The sequence below is a fragment of the Phacochoerus africanus genome, chromosome 8 (genome assembly GCF_016906955.1).
Source record: "Phacochoerus africanus isolate WHEZ1 chromosome 8, ROS_Pafr_v1, whole genome shotgun sequence".
Taxonomy (NCBI): Eukaryota; Metazoa; Chordata; class Mammalia; order Artiodactyla; family Suidae; genus Phacochoerus; species Phacochoerus africanus.
In genome coordinates, this window is record NC_062551.1 from 89,593,549 (window position 1) to 89,619,327 (window position 25,779).

General features: G+C 45.4%; 1 protein-coding gene across 1 annotated transcript in view; it reads right to left on the minus strand.

Annotated features, from left to right (window-relative positions):
* CSMD2 (CUB and Sushi multiple domains 2) overlaps positions 1-25,779 on the minus strand; it is a 648,967-nt gene that overhangs the window by 231,130 nt on the left and 392,058 nt on the right. Inside the window, exons 14-15 of the mRNA XM_047793175.1 lie at positions 13,584-13,910; positions 9,142-9,336 (exon numbers count right to left, since the gene is read on the minus strand). Of these exons, the coding sequence (XP_047649131.1) occupies positions 9,142-9,336; positions 13,584-13,910 (522 nt within the window). The remainder of the gene's footprint in view (positions 1-9,141; positions 9,337-13,583; positions 13,911-25,779) is intronic.

Genomic DNA, 25,779 nt, shown 5'->3' on the forward strand with positions numbered 1-25,779 from the left:
GGAAGATGTTAGGCAGTGAATTTATTAATAGGAAAACTGGTAGATAAAAGAAAATAATTAAGTATTTCTCCTGACTTTCCTCTATGAACTATACCTTGGGGTAACCAAAGAGTTGATGAAGCACGTTTTCTGGAACCATTCCAGCTTATAAAAGAAGAAGAGAGAGAACAGTACCATTTTGCAGTCTCTAGGCTATGATCACTGATGGCTCTTAATATCACCCAAAGAGGAATAACTAGACATGATGTGCATCTGATGGAGGCAAAGAGCCCTGCCTTAAAATAATCTGGCCCCAAACCAGAACCTGTTTCTGATTAGGCTTCTAGATCTTACTGCCAATTAAAGGGAATATGAGAGAGAGAGAATCATGTTTAACAACCTCCCAGGGACATAATCACCAAAATTCAGACTGTAGGAGACTCCTCAGGATAAAGGACCCGGCTTCTTCCACAAAAATATCGCAAGGGGGTGGCGATTAAAAAGACTGGCGAAATAGCAGCCAATTGTAATGTACGAACCTCGCTGGGGTTCTGACTTGAAAAAAAAAAATACTGTAAAAGAAAGGATTAGATAGATAATCATGGATGTTTGATTGCATGAAATAATTATTTTTATATTTTTAAGGTAATAATACTGGGGTTCTATTTTAAAGAGTTCTTGTCATCTGTTAGAGAGACACATTAAAATGTCGTGGATGAAATATGATGCCCGAAATTTGCTTCACAATAATTCCTGAGCCGGGTGATGGTGGGGGGATACTGGTAACACTGGGGGGTATGAATGAAACAAAACAGGCCCTGAGTTCATAATGGTTGAAGTTGGGTGATGGCCACATGGGGGTTCACTCTACTATTCACTCTATTTAAAATTTCCATGAAAAAATGTTAGGGTTAAAAGGGAACACACACTCACACGCGTGCGCGCGCACGCGCGCACACACACACACACACACACACACACACACGGGAAAGAAGAAAAAGAGGGGGAGGGTTCTGCTTTGAACTAGGAGAAGAACTTGTCAATAGGACAAAAGAGGGACCCAGTGCCTTATCCTAGTGCCTGGCATACAGTAGGTGCTCAATAAATATTTTGTAGAAGTTATGAAATACTGGTTGAAAGATAGAGATACTAGGTGTCAGGCCTGCATTACGTCCCCTCAAATTCATAGGTTGAAGCCTTAACCCCCATATATAACTGGCTTAGGAGATGGGCCTTTAAGGACATAATGACAGTGAAATGAGGTCCTAAGAGTGGGCCCTCATCCAATGGGACTGGTGTCCTTATAAGAAGAAGGGACCCTGGAAATGCACGTACACCGAGAAAAAGGCCGTGAGGACACAGCGAGACTACGTCCATCTGCTACCTAAAGAGAGGGCTATCAGGAGAAAGCAGCCCTGCTGGCACCTTGACCGTGGACCGCCAGCACTCAGAACTGCGAGAAAGCACATGTTAAGTGACCCCGTTTGTGGTAGGTTGCATGAGATGGCTAATGAACTGGGTTTCTGACAAGGAGCTGGTGTCCCCTGTGAGGGAGGACCCGCCTCTCCTGACCTGGGATGCTGAAGTTGAGGCAAAGGGAGAGGGGTGGGAGGGGGTGGTGGGTGGTGGGGGTGAGGGTGATGGAACAGGGGGATTCCAGGAACCCGAGCTCACTGAGTCCTCACCAGGACGGTCTGGCCCCAAAGCCAGCATTTCTGACCTCTATGGTGGATGTGGGCATACCCACACTAACTACCGGCCCCCTGGGGGTCTTAAGGTGAATGTCGAGAAGCAGTGGAAGCCTCTTCCTTGACTCTTCCAGCCCTGCCGCCTCATGACCCTCATCAACCCATCCCCCACCATTTTGTGGTCAGACAAAAAGAAAATGAACTTGGGAGTCAGATTGACCTCATTTGGTGGTTCCGAGTGATTGTTCTGCTATCAGAATATCTGGCTTTGACACAGCAATTAGACAAACAAAAGAAATAAAAGGCATCCATATAGGAAGAGAAGAGATAAAACTGTCACTGTATGCAGATGACATGATACTATACATAGAAAACCCTAAGAACTCAACCCTAAAACTACTTGAACTGATTCATAAATTCAGCAAACTAGCAGGATATAAGATTAACATTCAGAAGTCAGTTGCATTTCTGTATACCAGCAATGAAATATTAGAAAAGGAATACAAAAATACGATACCTTTTAAAAGTGCACCTCACAAAATCAAATACCTCGGAATACACCTGGCCAAGGAGGTAAAGGACCTATATGCCAAGAACTATAAAACTTTAATCAAAGAAATCAAAGAAGATGTAAAGAAATGGAAAGATATTCCATGTTCCTGGATTGGGAAAATCAATATTGTAAAAACGGCCATACTACCCAAAGCAATCTACAGATTCAATGCAATCCCTATCAAATTACCCAGGACATTTTTCACAGAACTAGAACAAACAATCCAAACATTTATATGGAACCACAAAAGACCCAGAATCACCAAAGCAATCCTGAGAAACAAAAGCCAAGCAGGAGGCATAACTCTCCCAGACTTCAAGAAATACTACAAAGCCACAGTCATCAAAACAGTGTGGTACTGGTACCAAAACAGACAGACAGACCAATGGAACAGAATAGAGAATCCGGAAATAAACCCTGACACCTATGGTCAATTAATCTTTGACAAGGGAGGCAAGAACATCAAATGGGAAAAAGAAAGTCTATTCAGCAAGCATTGCTGGGAAACCTGGACAGCTGCATGCAAAGCAATGAAACTAGAACACACCCTCACACCATGCACAAAAATAAACTCAAAATGGCTGAAAGACTTAAATATACGACAGGACACCATCAAACTCCTAGAAGAAAACAGAGGCAAAACACTCTCTGACATCAACATCATGAATATTTTCTCAGCTCAGTCTCCCAAAGCAATAGAAATTAGAGCAAAAATAAACCCATGGGACCTCATCAAACTGAAAAGCTTTTGCACAGCAAAGGAAACCAAAAAGAAAACAAAAAGACAACTTACAGAATGGGAGAAAATAGTTTCAAATGATGCAACTGACAAGGGCTTAATCTCTAGAATATATAAACAATTTATACAACCCAACAGCAAAAAAACCAATCAATCAATGGAAAAATGGGCAAAAGACCTGAATAGACATTTCTCCAAAGAAGATATACAGATGGCCAACCAACACATGAAAAAATGCTCAACATCGCTGATTATAAGAGAAATGCAAATCAAAACTACCATAAGATATCACCTCACACCAGTCAGAATGGCCATCATTAATAAGTCCACAAATAACAAGTGCTGGAGGGGCTGTGGAGAAAAGGGAACCCTCCTGCACTGTTGGTGGGAATGTATACTGGTACAGACACTATGGAGAACAGTTTGGAGATACCTTAGAAATCTATCCATAGAACTTCCATATGACCCCGCAATCCCACTCTTGGGCATCTATCCGGACAAAACTCTACTTAAAAGAGACACGTGCACCCGCATGTTCATTGCAGCACTATTCACAATAGCCAGGACATGGAAACAACCCAAATGTCCATCGACAGATGATTGGATTCGGAAGAGGTGGTGTATATACACAATGGAATACTACTCAGACATAAAAAAGAATGACATAATGCCATTTGCAGCAACATGGATGGAACTAGAGAATCTCATACTGAGTGAAATGAGCCAGAAAGACAAAGACAAATACCATATGATATCACTTATAACTGGAATCTAATATCCAGCACAAATGAACATCTCCTCAGAAAAGAAAATCATGGACTTGGAGAAGAGACTTGCGGCTGCCTGATGGGAGGGGGAGGGAGTGGGAGGGATGGGGAGCTTGGGCTTATCTGACACAACTTAGAATAGATTTACAAGGAGATCCTGCTGAATAGCATTGAGAACTTTGTCTAGATACTCATGTTGCAACAGAAGAAAGGCTAGGGGAAAAATGTAATTGTAATGTATACATGTAAGGATAACCTGACCCCCTTGCTGTACAGTGGGAAAATAAAAAAAAATATTTTTAAAAAAATAATAAATAAATAAATAAAATGAAATTATTGCAAAAAAAAAAAAAAAGAATATCTGGCTTTGAATCCTGACTCCCATTCATTCAGCTGTGTGATCTTGGGCAAGTTACTTAACCACTCTGTGCTTTGGTTTCCTCATCTGTGAAGTGAGGATAACAGTTCCTCCCTTATAGGGCTGCCATGAAGATACAATAGGGAAAGGTAGGTAAAGCACTTGAATGAGTATTTAGCACAGAGCAAGCGTGCACTGATTACCAGCTGGGTGACCTCGGACAAGTCAATTCACCTTGCTGGTTGGCAGGGTTCTTGTGCAGAGAGCACAACAATCTTTTCTACAAGATTAAATAGAATAATGTCAGAAACTCAGTAATCACCTTCTTCCTTAGATGCGTCAATGAACTACCATCATCCCTTAGATTCCTCTTACAGAAGTGAGGAGAACTGACCTTTCTTTTTTATAGACTTTTTAAAATTATAGAAGTAACACATTTAGTATACAGACAGAGAGAAAAAAAAAATGTGGACATGTTTACACCCAACTGTTAAACTATCTTCCTCTGGGGGATGGGATTAGGAAATAAATATTTTCACTTCAACTTTATTGTACTTGTGTATAGTTTAAATTTCTTACAACTGCCAAGAACAACTTTAAACATGAAAATTCATATTCACTGTAGATAATTTATCTTTTTCCCCATGTATTTCTTTTAAGCAGCGTATTTTTTTAAACGCAGTTTGAGAGTCTTTGTCTTCTAATAGGGAGTTTAATTACCTTTATTACCATAACTGATACGTTCTTCTTATTGCTGTCATTTTGTTTTATGCTGTCAATTTCTGATGCCTCCATGTGGTGTCCTGTTTTCTTTGTCTTTTGCAATAGGCAATATGTTTCCTTTTGTTTCAATTTTCTACTGGGATGTGGAAAGTAGAAAACCTGCTTTTCATCCTATTTGTGGATGCTTTTAAGTCTTTTACAAACATGTTTCAAATTATGTTTTCTCTAGTGATATAATTCAAGAAAAATACGGTAACGGGGGAGCCAAGAGCCTGGGTTTGGATGCTGGTTCTGTCACTTACAAGCTAGGGAGGACCCTGGGCAAGTGACAATGTCTCTGTGCCTTAGTGGGACAATAAAGACACTTACTTCCTAGACTTGTGAGTGGCCGAAATGAGATGAGGCCTATAAAACACTTAGCATGATGATGTATGATTCCTTGCCTCTTTTTTCTTTCTTTCTCTCTTTCTTTTTTTTTTGTCTTTTTAGGGCTGCACCTGCGGCACACGGAGGTTCCCAGGCTAGGGGTTGAATTGGGGCTGTAGCTGCTGGCCTACACCACAGCCACAGCAACACGGGATCTGAGCCGAGTCTGTGACCCATACCACAGCTCACGGATTCAATGCCAGATCCTTAACCCACTGAGCCAGGCCAGGGATCAAACCTGTGTCCTCATGGATGCTAGTCAGATTTGTTTCTGCTGAGCCACAATGGGAACTCCTTTCTTAAAAGAGACACAGAAGAGATGAATGTGTGGAGAGAACCAGGCACTCCTTTGTAGCTTCTTCACGACTTTCTTAGGACATTTCTTATTTTAAACACACAGATCTCTTCTGCTCTCTGTTCTGTAGATCAGGGGTCAGCAAACCACAGCCCAGGGGCCAAATCCAACCCATTCAAGTGTGTTTTGTCTAAGGCTGTTATTGCTTAACGATGGCAGAGTTGAATGGAGAAACTTGGAGCCCTCAAAACACTTCCTAGCTGGTCCTTTAAGAAAAAGTTTGCCAACCTCTGCTTGAGATTGGCCAGATGATCATCCTTCTTTCTAAATTTAGGAGAAGGAGCCATTTTCTCCCTTGTCTTATTAGAGCCTCTCAAAAGCTAAGAGGCTCTTAGCATATATTAAAAGATTTTTTAAAAGACCATTAGCTCCCGCATTTAATTGTCCACAAGGTGGGGATACTTAATCAAAAACAAAATTAGAAAAAATGAAAAGACAAAGATGCTGATTATAAAGCAGGAGGGAAAGGAGCCAGATTCTAGAAGCATCTTACCCTGTCTGCTCTACCATTTCAAGTCCAGAATTGGCCACCCTGGGTGGTGTCTGGCTCTCGCTCTTCCCCTAGGTTCCCCCAAACCAGGTTGGCATGAAATGCCCAGCATTCTGAGGAGGACTGAGCAGACCCTCCCTCATGCCAAGTCAGGGTCTCTCCAACAGGCTGTGCTCTTATTTCTGGTTGTCTACTGTCCCCCAACCTCAGCCTTTCTCCCTCCAGGGACAGAATGAATGAGACAGCTTTAAATCAACATTAAGACTCTGCCTAGGAGGAGTTCCCATCGTGGCGCAGTGGTTAAGGAATCCGACTAGGAACCATGAGGTTGCAGGTTCGGACCCTGGCCTTGCTCAGTGGATTAACGATCCGGCGTTGCCCTGAGCTGTGGTGTAGGTTGCAGACGCGGCTTGGATCCCGCGTTGCTGTGGCTCTGGCGTAGGCCAGTGGCTACAGCTCCGATTCGACCCCTAGCCTGGGGAACCTCCATATGCCGCGGGAGCCACCCAAAGAAAATGGCAAAAAGACAAAAAAAAAAAAGACTCTGGCTAGGAAACAGTGACCCCCCTCCCCCCCCCCCCAACTCCCCGGTCCATTAAGGAAGGTTGAGTTCCCTTGTAGTCACATGTGGTCTGGTGTGTTACCCTGCACTGGCAGAACCATGGTCTGGGAGCAACTGGTTTAGGGGGGCCAGCCGTGGAAAGAAGAGGAAGGATTCAGTAGTTCCTAAGTCCTGTGCCGCTCAGGGGTCAACTTCACTGGGACTGAGCCCTGCAGGCTTGAGGGCACTGGTGCCTGGGCTTCTGCCCTGCAAGTCCCACAGTCGTGGTGGGAAGAGAGGACCAAGCCCCGTGGAACCGGTAGCCATGGTGAGACCAAGTGTCTGATAGAATGGTCCACGGTGGCCCATGAAGAACAAGGGAACCAGAAGAGGGAGCGATTAGGCGAGCGAGGGACAGTAGGGAAGACGTCTTGCTGAGAACAAGGGAGACAAAGGGGCCCAGCCTAAAGGAAAGGGGAAACCACCAGCCAACAAGCCTCCAGACTCCCCCAGCTCTGCTTCACCCAGAAACAACCCCATCAGACACGCAGGATTAGCCCCCTGCTAAGGATATGATTATCCCCCGGCTGCTGATGGAGTTACCCAGTTCATCGGGTCCATGCCGGGAGGGGGTGATGCTGGGAGTTCCACGGTGCCCTGACACCAAAGCGTATGCTATTTCCAAAGCGCTCACTCGGCTGGGTAAAAATAGCGCAGGAGGTTGTGTGGACGGGGTGTGGGATGGAGGAGGGGGGGCAGGAAGACGCCTGTTCCTGCCATTATTGGCACAGGTGCCTCAAAGGATGAATACCCCCATGCCCCCCCATGATCCCCTGAAGTGGAATGATACTCATTGAGTGAGCCTGATGAGGAAATGGTGAAAATCAGATTAAAATCATGCCCCGGGCCAGTGCTTACTGAGCGCTGCCTCTCTGCCAGGCACTGCTTCCAAGAGCAGGGCTTGCTCCAGACCGCCTGTGAGGGGCGCTTGCTATTAACTGCACTTTTCAGCTGGGGCAGCTGAGGCACAGAGATGTCAAGTCACTTGTCCCAGCGACTCAGCCGGTAAGTTTCGGGGAGGAGACAAAAGGCAGGCTGGTGAGAGTCAGGGCTCTGGAGGCCGTTACGGAGGCTCCAAGCTGGTTAAAAGGTCATTCATTCATTCATCCACTCACTCATTCATTCAGTGATTCATCCACTTGTACTGGCTAGGCACCGGGCAAGGGTCAAACAATATGCCAGCTGTGGGGATACAAGGCCAAGGAAGATTCTCTAACATAGTGGAGCTTACAAACCAGCCGGAAGACTGATAACACTCACTCCATGCCCGGAACTGCCCTTTACACGTGCATCTTACTATCTCCTCACTATCTTTTCAACTGAATAAAAAACAGAGGCTCAGAGGGAAAAGGGGAATGACCAGGATTCCAGCCCCAGGCCCCTCTGACTTGAAAGCCCACCTTGCGCCAGATGCTCTGCCCTGTGCCCTGTGCTCTCTCTCGGTGGTCTCTCGTCCCCCGTCCCCTCGCCTGTCTGCTTTGGGCAGTGCTAGCTTTAAGGCATGTCCCCCTCTTTGTTTGTTCCTCTATCCTTCTTCCTCGCTGGCCGGGTACTTAGATCGGAGTCTGGGGACAGGGTATGGAGAGAGGTCCCACAGGGCTCCAACCCCTGCTCATCACATGAGATGAGAGGAAGAAGCCTTCCGGCTCCCAGAAGGAGGGAACCACAGCCTCTGCCCCAGGGGAAGCCGCCACTGCCTTCAAGGGGCCTGTGGGAGACTCACTTTTCATCCATTATTCATAAATATTGATGGAGGGCCTACTCTGTGCCAGGCATTGTGCTCAGTGCACAAATATGTCATGATTCCTACCCTCAAGAAGCTTAATTTGTGTTTCCATGCCTGCAGTTGGGTGGACCCGATGTCTGGTCTCTGAAATTGAGTCAAAACCTGCCTGTGAGGCCAGGCAGGCCTGGGGAGACACCGTGAGCATCCTTGTGTCTGCTTCAAGCTGTGTTTTTTTTTCTAGCTGGTCTGCCCCTGGTCTCCTGGACATTGACTGCAAGGATATCAAGACAGCATTTAGCAAGGGCGCCATGGCCAAGCCTATGAGAGGTCCCCGGGAACTGGGGGCAATTACCATGTGGAGAAGGAAGAAGTGGCAGGAGGCTTGAAAGACGTGAAAACTCATAGCACTGCCAACACTGCATCGGGCTGCTGGCGCTCCCCTGGGCGGGAGCTGGAAGCAGGGCTCCTAATGGCTCTGGTATTGAGAGCAGTCCCAGTTGAAAGAGGAGGTGTTTTTGATGCCTGACATCACGAACTAGCATTTCTTGGGTTTCATCTCTGGTTACAACTCAGATTTCCATGCAAAGTGGTTCTACAAAGCCCCTGCCACTCCAGCATGGGGCAAGACAGTGCGCTGGGGTCCTAGGAGAAGAGGACCACCAGGGTTTGAGCCCCTTGGTCCCCCTCTTGGCCTCTCCTGCTGACAGCCCCGAACCCCTGCCCGGTGGGCACGCACCTTCACACCGCAGCACGGCGCTGTTCCAGACCACACTGCCCTCCTTCAGGATGCAGGTGATGGTCTCTGAGCCCTGAGTCCCCAGGAAGCCTTCGTCGCAGAGGAAAGAGATGGAGCTTCCCAGCTGAAGGCTGTCACCAAACCGTTTGCCATTCACTGGAACGCCTGGATCTGGACACTCATTATGTCGGAAGGCTGTGTGGATGAGGGTCAAGGTCAAGATTAGACAGAGCAGCTGTGCAACTGGGCCCCCAAAGAAAATGAGCTTCATGACGATGGTCACAACCCCAGACCTCCTCCACTTCCCCCAAGAGCCTGGCATGCTGGAGGGAGAGCAGCCAACCCTAAAACCACACTGGGCATCAAGCAGGTACTTGTTAAATGATCTGCCTTTCTGAGCACTGAACCCAACCTCATCCTGAGGCCCATCTGCAGATCAGGCTGGGGGCTGTTTCTCCTGTTGGCTCATTTACATCAAATAATGATTCCATGACGTTAAATTATTACCCCGGTGTGTGAATGAGGAAACGGAGCCTCAACATGGTTAAGGAGCGGCTCTGTATCCTCAATGTCAAATCCATTCTGAGCTTCCCTAACCTCAGACAGTTATGGGATCACTGATGCGGCAGGTGAGCTGGCCTCTAAATTCTGTGACCCAAAGAGACGCTGAGCACATCAGTAGGTCTCCGGAATTACCCCTGGTGAAGCCAATTCTATTTCCTCACCTCTGGTCAGGGTGCCTCTCCCTCTGCCCTGGCAACTGATAATGGGGGTGGGGGGTGGGGGAGTCAGAACACTTGCAGGTTTAATCCAGCTTTGTCTCTTATTAGTTACATGGTTCTGGGCAACTTATGTAATCTTGCCGAGCCCCTGCTTCCTGACTAATAAAGTGAAGATCCTATTTTAATGGCTGGGTCATTCCGAAAAAGGAATACAATTTGCAAGTGGAGGATGCCTGGTACAGCACCTGATGAGCGGTGAGTGCTCCTTAAGTCTGAACGCCCTTCCTTCTTCCTGCTCCCGGCTTCCCTCCATCGGGGTGCCCGGTTCTCACGGGCAAGTCCCCGAAGCCACGCCCTATGTGCATCCCTGCTGTTTTAAGGATGGTGGCTTTCCAGTGGAGACCGGGCTCCATGGCTGCGCAGGTATGTGCCACTTTAAGGAACGCAATTTAGAGGCTTCTGAAATTCCCTAGGGATCGGAAAAAAACGCTGGCATGGTCAGAAGCAGAAGCAGCCCCGGAGGCTGTCAGATCTTGCTGGAGGCAAACCTGGTGATCCTTCCTCTTGAAGGTGAGCTGCGGGAGCCTCTGGCATGGAGCTGATGGGGACGAACCCTTGCAGAGCCTCTGCGGGTACCGGGCCCCCTTCCCTTTGAAATGCAACTTTAAGTCAGCCCAGACGTCAAGTCTCCCAACTCTCCTTCATTAGGAACTATGACCCTGAGGTTGCCCGGATATTTAGAAATATGGGGTGGGAAGAAAAGTGGTACTTAGGGCCCAGAAATCCTGGAGTTTGTCTATTCAAAATCCTATCAGACAGACAGACAGACAGACAGACACACACACACACAAACACACACACACACACACAAAGCAGGTCTATTGGAGGTATTTCTAATGTCTTGAAGCAAAAGGTCTAAGTCATGGATTTAAATACTGCTGGGTTCTACCTGTGTATATTTTCTTTTTTTAAATTTAATTTTATTTTTATTAGTGTAGAGCTGATTTACAGTGTTGTGCCAATTTCTGCTGTACAGCATACTGACCCGGTCACACACATATATACACACATTCTTTTTCTCATACTGTCTTCCATCAGGTGCTGTCCCAAGAGACTGGACATCGCTCCCCGTGCTGGACAGCAAGACCTCATGGCTCATCCATTCTAAGTGTAACAGTTTGCATCTACCAACCCCCAACTCCCCGTCCATCCCCCTCTCTCCCCCTCCCCCTTGGCGACCCCGTCTGGTCTCTGTGTCCATGATCTGTTTCCGTTTTGTTGATAGGTTCATTCGTGCCATATGACCAACCTCAGTTTCTGGCCTGTGAAAGGGGACAGATCTTGGCATGGGAAGTTTATGTAGTGGGGCCAGCAATGATGCCTGCGGGGTGCTCGCCCAGCACATGCTCAGGAAACAGTAGCTGCTCTCACCATTGTCCAAAATACTCCACGTGGAAGAAGGACCAGGCTTACTCTAAGGAGCTTTGGGGGTGGAAAGGGGACCCCTGGGCCTTGTCACAGGGACAGAAATTTCAGGTCATCATGAGGGGAAGCCCCACGTGCTCTCTGTCTGTGACAAGAGCTGTCAGGGGAGGTGACCTCCCTGACGGTGGGAAAATTCAAGCTCAGTCTAGATGAGTGTCAGCTGGGATGTGACCAAGGAGAGGGACAGCCTGCGTTCCCAAACATTTGTTCCCAAACACTTCCAGGGGCCAATGGTCTCACCAGCTGCATCAGAATCACCTCAGAAGCCTATAAAAACATAAATACTAGGGCCTCCATCCTTAGAGAGTTTGATTCAGCAGGCCTAGGACACAGCCCAGACTCCTAGAATTTATTTCTACCTATCCATCCAACTCTTTCTGGATAAATGCACAGAAAATTATCTGCTGTCTGTAATAGTGTTCACCAAATGTGGGCAAGGATCATTTCTGGGTGAGGGTTTTGGAGGTGGTTTCTTCCTTGACCTGCCTCTATTTTTTGACCGTTGACATGTTGGATGTATGTTAGTTTTATGGTGGTGGAGGAACCTGCAGGAGGAATGCTGAGTTAGAGCTTGGTCCTCAGGTCAGGTTTCCTGCTTTCTGCCTCCTCCTCCCAAGGACTCAGCACTTGCTCCTCTCCTGGCAAGTGGGGACTTGTGAGGATCTGGTTTTCCTAGGAGATGATGAATATCCATTTTTGTCCCAGGTCCTCCATCGGTGTGTCTACACCTGGCTTTTAACCTGAAGAGACCTCTAGGCCCTCCCCATCCTGGAAAGGTGGGCTCCCTGGGATGGCTCTTCTTCCCACTCCCACCAGGGGGAAGAAAGATCCTTTAGCCATTCATGGATCTTTCCATTCAATAAACAGTTACTGGTCCTTACCATGCACCAGACCCTGCACTGGGCAGAGGGGTAGGAAGACAGGAAATAATACCCCCATCTTTCCAGAGGCCATGATCTCACGGGAGAGTAGGGATGAGAATAGATATGATAAATATTCTAAAAGCTGGTGTTGCGGCGCTAGACTGGGAAGACTGGGGAACCCAAAACGGGGTTCTGCTTCCTCCCGCCCACAGATGATGGGCAGAGGGACGCCCTGGAGGAGGCACTCTGGGAAGATAGGGTGTTTCTATCAAGTCCAGTGTCCTGAAGGAGGTGTTGAGGGGAACATCAGGCAAGGGTTTTAGCTTGGGTGGTCCTTTGGGATCTGGGGTCCCCAGTGACCCCCCATTGGGCACCAACTGTCTTCAGCTCAACCAGACCCCAGGGACAGATGGGAAGGAGGAAGCAAGACCTTCATGTCAAGGGTGGGGATGGGGTGGGCAGAGATCGGTCCTATTAGCAAGTGCCAGAGGGACCAGCTTACGTATGTGTGCTGTGAGCATGGGGCGGAGCTTGAATGGGGGACTTGCATGTCACAAGTGGCCTCTGGGAAGGATCTGCTCAGGGGGATGCAGCTCCAGCCCCATCCAGCCAAGGGCCCAGGTTTATAGCTGTTTCTGCCCTGATCAGCCACCTCTTTCGACCTTTGGTGGCTTGCTGTTTCCAGCCTTCAGGCTTCTGTCCTCACCTCCACCCCCACCTGACCCCCTGAGACACAGAAATAAAAAGATCACAGCTGAGTCTCAGGCTGCTGCTACACAAGGAGCCCAGGGTTGACACTGGAGGCGACCGCTTAGGGACTGTGGCCCCGAGATGGGCTGTGAGGACATGCCCCAGGAGTTGGCTCTAACACATCTCAGAGCCAAGTGCAAATGCTGCATCAGAGCTTTGTTTCTGATTTGACTTTGGGGGTGGGAATAGGGCAAAGCAAAGTGCCAGCAGCCCCAGGGGAATGCGTGAAGTCGGCAGTGAGTAGGCGTCGGAGGACTTGGGGGAGGCCATCAGAGAGGCATCAGTCACTAATGAGAGGATGGTGGAGGCCTGCCCTCCCTTGGGCCCTTCCTGGCTCTAACTGGGTCTTCTCCGGGGGGGTGGGGGTGGGGGGAGAAATGAGGCCTCAGGCTCCTTTCACAGTGCACGTCACGTGTATAGGAAAGAAATGCTCAAAAGTGAGTGACGCTGCAGAACAGAACACCCAGCCAGCAGCCAGCACTTTCTGCTTCTCCCGGTCATGCTGGCACCCGTAGCCCTGCGAGGCCCTTGGAACCGACCCACCCACATCCTCTACGGGAGCTCTCCCCACCACTAGACATCTTCAGAGGGACAGTGATCTGGGGACACAGGGCAGACTCACTGGTAAAGGTGATGTTGAAGCCCCTCTTCCCGGTGGAGTGGTCAGTCTGGAACTCCAGACGGGCCACGTGGCCGCTGCTTGTGATGGAGGAGGGGAGCTGGTTTCCTGAGAAGGTGCCCAGGACCGGGGCCTCGGCGGTGGCCCCATCCTTGATGACCAGGAAGTCAAACTGAGGCTCCACGTCGATGTCATTGAAGGCCAGGTGGATGCGGCTTTCTGGCCGGGCGAGAATGAGCCAGACGCAGTGGAGGTGGTTGCCATAGTCCTCCGGGTAGTTGGGGGACAGGACGACCCCAGAGGGGCTGGTGAAGTTGAAGAAGCAGGAGACTGCAAGAGAAGAGCAGTGGAGGTCAGTGGGCGGCCCTGCTATTCTGCCTGGGCTACGGAGAGCTGGCGGGGGAGCATTTCCTGCGTCTAATGAGCGATAGAGGGAAAGGGTGACGCGAGGGTTGGGCTGGACCAGCTGGGCTCTGAGCTCTAGGTGGGAAACATGCTGGGTACATATAGCTGCACATGGCGCCGGGCAGGTTCCCTCTGGCCAACTGCAGACATGGGGAAGCGGTATCTTGGCCCTCTCCCCTTTCAGAGACCCACCCAGCCAGGGTCTGCATGCTCTGGGTCTCTTGCATTGGGGAAAAACCACCATCCAAGCTTAAGAGCAGTCAGTGCCTGGTTCCCCTTAGCTAGTGGTCACCTCCCAACTCCAGCAGGTAACAGGTGGAGATATTCTAAGCCCATTTCTGTCCCTTAAACATTTTCGGTGGGGGAAGTGCTAAGTGTGCCCTGGGGATTCTGGCAACCTCGAAGCCACAAAACTATGATAAGGAGGTGCCAGGTAAGCACCACCTTTCAGAGACCAAAGCTTTGGAAGAAACTAGGGGAGAGGAAGGATAGGCTTTATCTAGAGGCCCTGCCCACTTTCCAAGGATGGACTCCTCTGAAAATCTTGAAGCCCTTTTCATACCAGTAACTACCAGACGCTGGCACAAGGCTGAGGCAAAGGAAAGTGCTATGTATGGAAAACCAAACACACACAAAACCCAAATTAAAAAGGAAGATAATAGAATGGAAAAAAAAATTGCCACAAATATGCCAAAGGGCAACTGTCCGATATTGAATCGGAGCTTTTATAACTGTATAAGATCACCAAGATAAGCAATGAGTGTGCTCAGGGGATTCATGTGAGAAAACAGAATGAAGATGAAAAAGCCATCCATTTCACGAGGAAAAAAAATAAACAGCCCATCTTGCTGAGGCTTTGTGGAAACTCACATGTATTTATTGCCGGGTACACAGTAAAGTTGATATAATCTTTTTGGAAGGGAGTATAGGCCTCCTTAACAACAGCCACAAAACTATTCAAATATTCTGATTTAGTCATCTCTAGGAATTAATTCAAAAGCAAAAGAGCCACATGGACCGAGATGTTTAGAGTGACATAATTTTATTACAGAGGAAAAAATGTGAACAACCTACATGTCAGCCTGGTAATGTGAGGTAAATGATAGCCTTTAATGTGGTGCAGTTGGAACGCAATCATTAAAGTGATAAATATGACCCTGTAGAAAGAAGAATGTTAAACATTTTTCAGTGAAGCAGTACATCATAAAATTATATGCACACTCTGGATTATAGCTATTAAATATTTATTTATATATGGGTAAAGACTGGACATGAGCCCCCACATAAAAACGGCATGAGGGTAAAAGATTTGGGGGGGGAGTTTTTTTTCAAAATGAAAACAGTATTTCATTTTTCTGGCTGCAAAAGTGGTATGGGCTGATGGTACACATTTTTTAATAGATAAAAGTGTAAAGAAGGTTAAAAATGAACATGGACAAACATTTAAGTGCCTTTATAATATTTAGGCTGATGTTTGGTGTTAATATTGAAATCAAAGGAAGTGTAATATTTGACTTATGAATTATAACGGAACTAAGGTGAAAAATAATGCAATCGTGTTTGCAAAAGAACAACAACGAAAAAACCACGCAAACCCAAGGAATTGGTGATTGCTTCTGCTGAGCACCTCATTTCTCTCCCTGCCTTCACCCACCTTCCCCTTTTTCTTCATTAGGTATTACTTTTCTGACCTGCTACTCAAAGCCCTCCCGTCAGTTACAGCAAATGAACCTGGTTCCTAGGACACATTCAGGCACATCCTTGTAATCTCTGAATTTTATAAGTACAGAAAGTTTGAGCCAAAGGGAGAGAAGGACATGAAAAAGCTTTTGGGCAACAGGAAGTACAGTTAATAGTAATTATCATTACTAAGTACAGGCACTGGTCTAAGCATTTGCATCAATTCCTCAATTTAACTGTCATAATAACAGTAAGAGGTAGGTACTGTTATTAACCCCATTTAAAGATGAAGACACCTTGGCACACAGAGATGAAATAACTTGCCAGTAAAGAGTAGCAGGAAATTCAAATCCATGCAAATTTAAATCTCCTGACTCCAGGGGTCAAGCCCTTAGCCACCTGTCTACACTGTCTCCTGGTATGAGAACAGTACTGCTCACCAAGCCTAACAGAGAAGTCCTTGAGGGTGTTCTTAGAATCTGCTAGAGATCCATCTGATGACCCCAAGCTTTATATCAGCCCTAAACTGGAGGCTTTAGGCTGGACACAGATGCCCCCAAACAGCTCTCCCATCTTTAGCTTTGTGGGAGTTCAGCTGGAAGCATAATATAATTAGTGAGGAATCCTAAAAGCACAAAGCCATTGACCTTGAAGACAGAAGGGGAAGAACCACGTGGTCTGCCTATCAGCAGAACATTAAGATTGGACCCAAGACAAAGAAAAGCTCTATGATTTCAGAGGGAAGATCATCAGAGGCACTGTAAGCATGAAAACAAATAGATTTACTGCAGAGAATTTAATGAACAACACCTGAGTTCCCACCCCATCACTCCATCACTCTACTATTTTTTCTTTATACCCTTTATCCAGAATTGCCATGATATAAACTCCAGGGACACCATTTTGAGCAGCTATATATGGTACCTCTACCTACCACTCTCTAAAATTATCTTATTGGCTGGTGTTTATGGCCTGTCCCTCCCTCTACCCAACCATACTATATACTCCATGAGAGCAGAAATCTCATCTGTTTGATTCCTCTGAGTCCCTTATGGCTCTCCCAAAGCCTGGCACATTGTTGGTACTCCATCAGTATTTGCTGAATGAATCAGCGAGTATTTAATGGTTGATACCATCTGGAAAGGAGGTGACATGAATACACATGTTTCGCATCCCCATCCCCTTCCCAGCCCCAACCAAAGAACTGACCAAAATCTGTAAAAACAGATGGATATTTGTGTCGGGTCTGGAAAGGAGGGAAAAATACCATGCCATGATCCTCACTGCATTTCTCTTAGACACAGTACAGATCTGTCCCCAAATAATTTAGATTAGAAAAGAGTATGACCCAAAGTGTTACACAGCAAAGATAACAGAAACTGCTTCTCATATCAAAGACCTCAAAAAGTATTATCCATACAACATTAAAAAGATACTTGAAGATGTTTTCTACCCCGCCAAGAGATGAATCAAAATGCAGAACTCAAATATGGGAAAGTTATGCTTAGTACAAAATGAAAAAAGATTGGCAAGAAGCAAATAAGCCACAGAGTAAAGAATTTAAATAATTGCTATAAACATAGTTAGGAAACAGAATGCAACTACTTGTTGGAAGAGAAGATAAAAGATATCACTCTTGCTAAACCCCAGGGTAATATACTGCAGATTATACTGATATAAAGTATAAAGCTGAAGCAAGGAGATATGCTAATTTCCTCATTCTGCAAGAAATTGTTATATAGTTTCTGTGGTTAATTAGAGAAATATAGGTTAGAGCGTGTTTTTAAAGATGTTAAGTGTAATTAGTAATAAACTATAAAGTAGCTTATCTTCAAAATTACCAAAGGAGAAAAAGTGAAGCAGTCCATTTAGCAAAAAAGTGGAATTCAAAGGAAACAACAAGGATTCATAAAGAGGGGAAATGTAAAGTAAGATGTTAAAATTGGGGAAAAAAGACAAATCATCATTTATGATAATAAATGTATACAGGTTAATCTATTTTAGAAAAATATAACCCACATTCTGGGAAAAGACACACAAGCTTAAAGTGACTCAGAATAGTCTAAATAAGGCAATGAGCCAAGATAGCTCAGGCTTCAGATTAGAAGAGTGTTATAATTTACCAAAGCCCGACATCCAAAATTCCTATTTACTTAGTGGAGTGGACCTAGGGTATCACAGGTTCTGAAAGACCCCAAGTGATTCCTCAATGCAGCCAGGGTTTGAGAACTACAGGTGAGGGCAAATGCAAACCACACACACACAAAGGAGTTTTAATGTTAATATCAGACCCTTGGGTGTTACAGTATTACACCAGACTCTTTGGATGATACTTTTTTTTTTTTTTTTTTTAGGCCCAAAGTCCTCTGGACAGCTACCAAAGCATTTCTTCTTATGCCTGGAAAGAGATGGTGCTGATAAACTGATGTTAATAGAGCAGAAATGTGGCCCTCTAAAAGCTTGGTCTTCTATCCCAAAGGATAATTCAAGACTTGTTGGAATGAGGACAGGAAATGGCAGTGTGTGTTATCTAACAAAGATCTAATCTCTCTCACTCTGGAAATTTAATTTTACATGTTACTGTGATTGGATATCATCTCTATCAGTTACCCAGGTAAATAGGGAGATGAGGTGTCTCCCTCCTTTGGAAATAGCAGGTTGTGCTCATAGATCTTAACCTTGGATACGCCTTTGAATGGTTTAGACTTTAGAAAAATAATAAAGGCAAAACTCATCCACAAGTGGATACATCATTACTGTGTATACCATTGTTTTATTATGTAATAGGACCTTGCATAAATAGAAGTTTTGTTAAAAAACCCCCTTTTACTATCTTTTCTTTTGGTGTTGTCAATACTAGTTTCAGTGCTTTCAAAATCATAATTCAATTACTAGGGACCTGATAAAGGAAAGCAAAATCCAAAATCCAAAGATGACATTCAAATAATGGATGATGTGCACATTCCAAAATGAAAGTAGGATAGTTATGATACATTTGGCCACAAAGCATAGAAACAGAGAGAATAAATTATTTTAAAAAATTCAAGTTAGAGAAAAACATACTAATCTGAAGTCATAAGTAAATAAAGACAAAGAGGATCTGTAAAATACTGTGAGTATGTATATGCAATATGAAACTCTATAACTTTCAAACAAGGAACACCACCTTCTTTAAAGTACCCATGAAGTAGTACAAAAATGGACTCTGTATTGGACTACAAAGAACTCTCCATAAACTCCTCCACAAGGCAAAAACTACTGGGACACATTTTCTACTCATAGTGCAAATAAATTAGAATCAATCATAAAAGAACAAAGAAAAATCCCTAATAACTTGAAAACATTTTTTATAAAAATAAGCCCTAATCACCTTATTTTTCCTAAATAAGTTCTTGAGTTCAAAGAGGAGACAAAGTCTGTTAATATGACTACTTATAACAATGGTGATGATGCTAGGGCAAAGCTGCATTTTAGGGAAAATTCATAGCCTTATTCATTATTCAATAATAAAGAAATAAGTAAAATGAACTTTTAAACTAAAAAAGTGACAAAGAGAATAACTAAACAAGATTAAGGAGGGAGACGAATAAGCTTGGGAAAAATAAAAGCAGAAAAAATTAGCTGAAGAGACTAGGAAAAGAGAAACTCCTCATTAGTCTACTCAAGAAATGAAGAAAGAAGATATATCTATATCTTCCAAGAGATATATATATATATATGTCTCTCTCTATATATATGTCTATACATATGTCTATATATATATGTCTATACATATGTCTATATATATATGTCTATATATGTCCATATATATATATATATAGAGAGAGAGAGAGAGAGGATACTAAAATTAAGGAAGTAAGCCAATTATAAAAGAATAGTATGTATAACATACTAATAAGATTGAACTCTTGGTAAAATGGAGAATTCCAGGGAATTTTAAATTATGAAAATCTTATGAAAAGAAAAAAACCTGAGAGGACTGCAAAACATTTAGAGAGTAGGTAGTTTTAGGGCCAGAGCTTTTAAATTTTAAGCAAATATAGTAGCCATGCTATTTATATTAATCTTGATATAAATACTTCCATAAAATAATACATATGATACACATATTCACATCCATCTACTCAAACACCGATACACCCACAGTGTAAAAAAAAAAAAAATGCTATATGCAAAGTGTTACCAAATCAAATTCAGCCTTAAAACAATAAACAAACAAGACCTATACAATGAAATCAACAAAACTTTTTTTTTTTTTTTTGTCTTTTAGGGTCACACCGGCAGCACATGGAGGTTCCCAGGCTAGGGGCTGAATAGGAGCTGTAGATGCCAGCCTACACCACTGCCACAGCAACTTGGGATCTGATCCGAGACTGCGACCTACACCATAGCTCATGGCAACACCAGATCCTTAACCCACTGAGCGAGGCCAGGAACTGAACCTGTGTCTTCATGGATGCTAGTCGGGTTAATTAACTGCTGATCCAGGACAGGAACTCCAACAAAACTTTACTGATAGGCAGAAAAGAATATTGAAAAATGAGAGACTAGCTCTTTTCCTGATGATGGGCTAATAGTAAGATAATAATTACCTTCAGATTATTGTATAAATTTAATATAATTCCAGCCAAGACCCACAGAAAGTTTTGTTTGTTTGTTTGTTTTTGTTGGTTTTTTTTTTTTCTGGAGCTCAAAACAATGGTAAGTCCCATGTGTTGGAATAAACAGTGAAAAGAGCCAAGCTCTCTTGAAAGAGATGAGGAATAATAGCTGCTAGCTGGCATTCCAAGATGTCAGATGTCTTAACCCATCAATTCTCAGAGCAACCCTCTGAGGTGGATATTATTACTACCCACATTTTACAGATGCAGAAGCAGAGTTCTGCTGTTCAAATAGCCTCCCCATGGTCACAAGGCATGTGACTGGGGCAGGGATGTGAACAATCAAGCTGGTTCCACAGCCCAGGCTTTCAACCACGATAATCTATATTCTTCCTTCCAGTGGCAGGACGGCTTGTCAGCTCAGATATTAAAACATATGATAAAGCTGCCATAATAAGAATCTGTATTTTATCAGCTTCAAAAGAAGATCAATGGAACCCAAAAAGAAAAGTTCAGGAATGGACACAGACATCCAAAAATGTAGTATATGATGAAGGGGGCTTTTCAGATTAACAGAGTAAAGCTTGATTGATCAATAAGGGATGCTCGGACAAATGACTAAGCTGCTGTGGAAAAATTAGGTCCACATATCACTCAGTGTACCACATAAGTACTAGAAGACAATACAAGGAATGTTGGTATAATCTCAGCGGTGGGAAAGGATCTCCTTAACTTTATATTAATGTTAAAAGTCATAAGGGAAACAATATTTTTATTTATAGAAATGAAGACCTTGGGATTTCAAAAATCACCATAAAAGTGAAACAGTGAGGACTGAATGGAGAGGAAATATTTGCAAGTTATTATGACTAAATACTTACTATGTTTAACATGCCAAGAACTACAATTCAACGAAAAGTTAAAACACTCAAAATAGAAATACGGGCTAAGGAAATTAAGAGGCGACTAACATATGAATAACGCTAGTCAATAAAGATGTAGGAAAATGTGTGCTATTATTAGAAAACAAAAGCTTCAAACAACAGAGCTAGCATGCTGGCCAAGAAAAAACAGATGACATGGAACCTTGCAAGAAAATGGAGAGAAGCTGGCAGGGTGGATGGAGACAAAGCAGCCGAAGGTAGGAGGAAAACAGGAGAGTGGCTTCCAGAAGGAGGGAAGGGCGATCTGTCCTGAAATAGAGTGGAGCATCTGTGTAAAATCCATTGCGTTTGAGCAACAGGAGGCTCACTGGTGACTTCGGTGGCAGCAGTTTCCAGGTGTGGTGGACACAGAGGTCAGAATGGATGCATTGAGATGGGACTGGGAAGTGAGGCGTGGGCACAGCAAGGGAAGGCGTTCCATCCAAGAAGTCTGGATGTGAAGGAGAGTATTTGAGAAAGGGTAAGGGCAGGTGAGGTGTGAAGAAAGAGCTTTACTTTGAAGATAAGAGGGACCTGAGAAAATTTCAATATTGATGGGAAAGACACAGCAGAAGAGGAGAAGCTGAAGAGACAGAAGAAAGAGGATGTATTACACGAGGCACGGATTCCTGAGAAGGTGGGAGTGGAGGGGAAAATCTACGGCAAAATTTTTGAAAGAGTGACTGGTTGTCAAAGCAATCTGATGGGTCACGAGCTGAATGCTTTAAAAAAAGACAGATAAAACAAAGAACGAGAGTGAGAAATGTCTGAGTGCCTCACAGGTATAAAGGTAAGTACTATTTGTGAATTGAATGTTTCAATTACATACAGGTATGTGTGTGTCTGTGTGTGTGAGAGAGAGAGATTATGTGTGCTGTACTGTATTTTTTTTTTTTCTTTTTAGGGCTGTACTCACAGCATATGGAAATTCCCAGGCTAGGGGTCTAATCGGAGGTACAGCTGCCAGCCTACACCACAGCCACAGCAATGCAGGATCTGAGCTGCGTTTGCGACCTACACCATAGCTCACGGCATCGCCGGATCCTTAAACCCACTGAGCGAAGCCAGGGATCAAACCCGCATCCTCATGGATCCTAGTCGGGTTTGTTAACTATGGAGCCACGAAGGGAACTCCTGCACTGCATTTCTTACTGTGACTTTAAAAGTGTTTGAAGGCCCCTAAAGTCTACATGGGATGTGTAATCTACAAGGGGATTGGTTTTTGATGGGAGAGAGGAGTGAGCATTTCCAGTATAAAAAGGGGGAAGGTGAGAGAAGAAAGGATGGAGATAGGTACGGTCTGCAGACTTGGGATCTTTGGAATTTAGAAGTTGAGGACGTTGCCTGCCAGGTGAGAGACAAGGTCATTCTCTAGGCTAAGGTGAGGAGGGGGGGCTAGTCCCAGGATGGAGGGGCGTGGAGAATGCTTGGGATAGCTTCCAGCGGGGGAGAGGAGAACAGACTGACTTGAGAAACACAGATGGATTCCGGGGGACTGTTGCAGGCTTGATTGAGATTGGGGACCATGAATTTGTAGCAGCGCCAGTTTGCCTGGTTGGGCGATTTTCTCCAGCAGTGCTCACCCAAGCGGGAGAGACCCAATCAAATTGTTCTCGCTTCACTGTGTGTCTCTGGACCAGTAAACTGAGGCAGCTCTGCTGATGAAAAATAGAGCTGAGCTGGAGGCAGAGGCTTTACAAACCCGCTAATGAATTCCGTTCACCTCTTTCTGCTCAGAAGCCCAGGTATGGTAATTTTCATCTGAGTTATTTTAACGTCTCTGGCGCTGGAGCTGGTGAACCTAACTATTTAACTTCATTCGTCCTGAGGAAGCTGGGCAAGGTTTTCAAGGTCACACACATGAGGGCTGACTCTGGTCAGCCAGCCCAGCTCATCCGTCTCACGAACGAGATCAAGTCAGTGCCAGGTTGTCTTTGAGGAGACTACTGATGCCATCTAGAAACTCAGACACACACCAAAAGCAGCGTCAGGGAGAACGACAATGCTGTGCACATGGTTCCCAAGTGCGGGACAGGTCCTCTTAGAGTCATGTTTGAGGTGGTCTAATGGACAAGCCATGGATTGTGCTTGAGTTGTTGGACTTGTTCGTTTTGTCCGACCCCACCTCCCAGGCAGGTGACGTTTGGGCACTGGCATCCTGCTTCAGGTGAGCAGGGCATTCCACGGAGCTGAGCCCTCCCGTTTCCGAAAGCTTCCCTTCTATCTCCCGTCACACCTACTCCAGCTCTGATGGCACCTTCGCAGGCGTGTGAACGCTTTCTCTCCTCTCTGACTTCACACCTTGGAACATGAAAGGATTGGTTTCAGGGTCGTCTTCTCACATTACAAGGTCTTGGAAGGCCCCCACCAAGCTCGAGTTAATTAACGGAGCAGCTGCTGTTTGATAAACGCTCATCTAGACGTGGGGGGAGGCAGGCAACCAACCAGACAGGTCAGCAAGTCCTCAGCCCTCACGAAGTTATATATTCGAACAGGTGACAAAGAACATCAGACAGAATGAGGAGGAAAGAGTGAATGGGGTGGGGGTGGCTCACTTTCAAGAAGGGGATTGGGGATGGCCTGTCTGAGGAGGCGTCCTCTGAGATGTGGCTTGGCCACAAGGAGCCAGCTGTCCCAGGGGAAGATCACTCCAGATAGAGGGAATTGCAAGAACCATGATCCCGAGGTGGGAGTGAACTTGGTGTAGGTGAGGGGCAGGCTGATGGTGCAGAAGCAGGTGAAGGATGGAGCTAGGAATGTGAGACGAGTTGGAGAGGATGGCAGAGATCTTTTATTTGTTTTTTATGTCTTTTTAGGGTCGCACTGGCAGCACACGGAAGTTCCCAGGCCAGGGGTCAAATCAGAGTGGTAGCAGCTGACCTACACCACAGCCACAGCAACACCAGATCCAAGCTGTATCTGTGACCTATGCCGCAGCTCACAGCAACACCCTATCCTTAACCAACTGGGCGAGCCCGGGGATCGAACCCGAATCCTCATGGATACTAGTTGGGTTCTAAAGCCAAGGAGCCACAATAGGAACACCTAGCAGAGGTCTTTTAGACCCAGGAGAAGGAGTCTGGATTTTGTCATAGCAAGTTAAACTAATTATGGCTCAAACAGGATTCCTAGTCTTCTTTCCCAAGGCTGGGTCTCCTGGATTCCAGCCTCTGGCATGTTTCCTGGCATCAGCGAATGATTCAGCCCTGCTGTCACCCAGTTAAGGGCTTGCCCTTGGCTGGCTTCTCCCTCCCCACCACCCTTCCGCATGCCCTGCCTCCTAAGTAATATGGGTAGCCCAGACCCTCCCGCACATTGAACTTGGTATATAACCGTCTGATGTACATCTCTTCTGAGATCCCACCCTCACCTCGGATGCGTGTCCAAAATTGATCTCTTTATCTATTTCCCTAAGCCTCCTTCACTCCTTATCTCCGTGAATGACAATACCCAGTTGCCTAAGCAAAATCTATCAAGTCCTCTTCCCTCACTCGCAAATCCAGTCCGTAACTAACTTCTGTTGATCCTATCTCTTCAATATCTCTTGTACTTGTCACAGCCTCATCGCACCCCTATTAAGTTAAGGCTCTTCCGACTGCCATCGTCTACCTGGTTTTCCGCCTTTAAATCTCATTTCTTTTGAATCCATCCTACATATTGGCTCCAGAGTGAATTCTGTAAGTCACAGATTCTCCTGATGTTTCATCTCTGCTCCGAACTCTTTAAAGACTCCCGTTGCACAGAGGATAAAGCCTAAACTTCTCAGAAGGGCACAAAAAGACCCTGAAAGACCAAAGGTTCTTGCCAAGCTCTTTTGATTTTTCCACCCCCACTGCCCCCGACATTCCAGCCATATTCGACTACTGCAGCCCTACAAATGTGCAAGGCTAACTTCACGGCTTGCTCAATCTATCTTCTCTTTCTAGAATGTTCTCTCCTGTCCATCTGGAAAACTCTGTCAAGCATCACTTTCTGTTGAGTGGCGTGGACCCCACTCAACCTCCATTTATCCTTCCCATCTGCAGCCACAGAGTCTGCATACCAGGCTCATCCCCCTCAGGGCCTGCCGAGGTCTGAGTGTTTCTGTTCCCCCAAAGTCATGAGATGAAACTCTAATGCCGAAAGATGCTGGTTTGAGTAGGAGGGGACTCTTGGGAGCTACTTAAGTAATGAGGGTGGATCCCTCATACATGGGCCTAGTACCTTGTAAAAGAGGCTCCAGAGAGATCCCTGGTCCCCTTCTGCCATGTGAAGATACAAAGAGGTGACTGCAACCCCGAGGAGGACGCTAACCCAAGCGGGCTAGTGCCCTGATAGACTTCCAGCCTCCAGAATGGCGAGCAGTAAATTTCTCTGTGACATGTCATTATAGCAGCTGGAACAGAGGAAAGCTGTACACAAGCCACCCTCAGTTACAACCCCACCAGCCTGAGGGCTGTAGAATGAAATCCCACAGTAACAGGCTCTGGGTAGCCCAGTGTCTTCTGGATCAGAAACTCTCCTATTCCTACCATGTTGGCTTTGTCTATATGGAAACACCAGTACTAATATGATTGATAGTTACTACAACAAAAATAGGAAACCAGTACT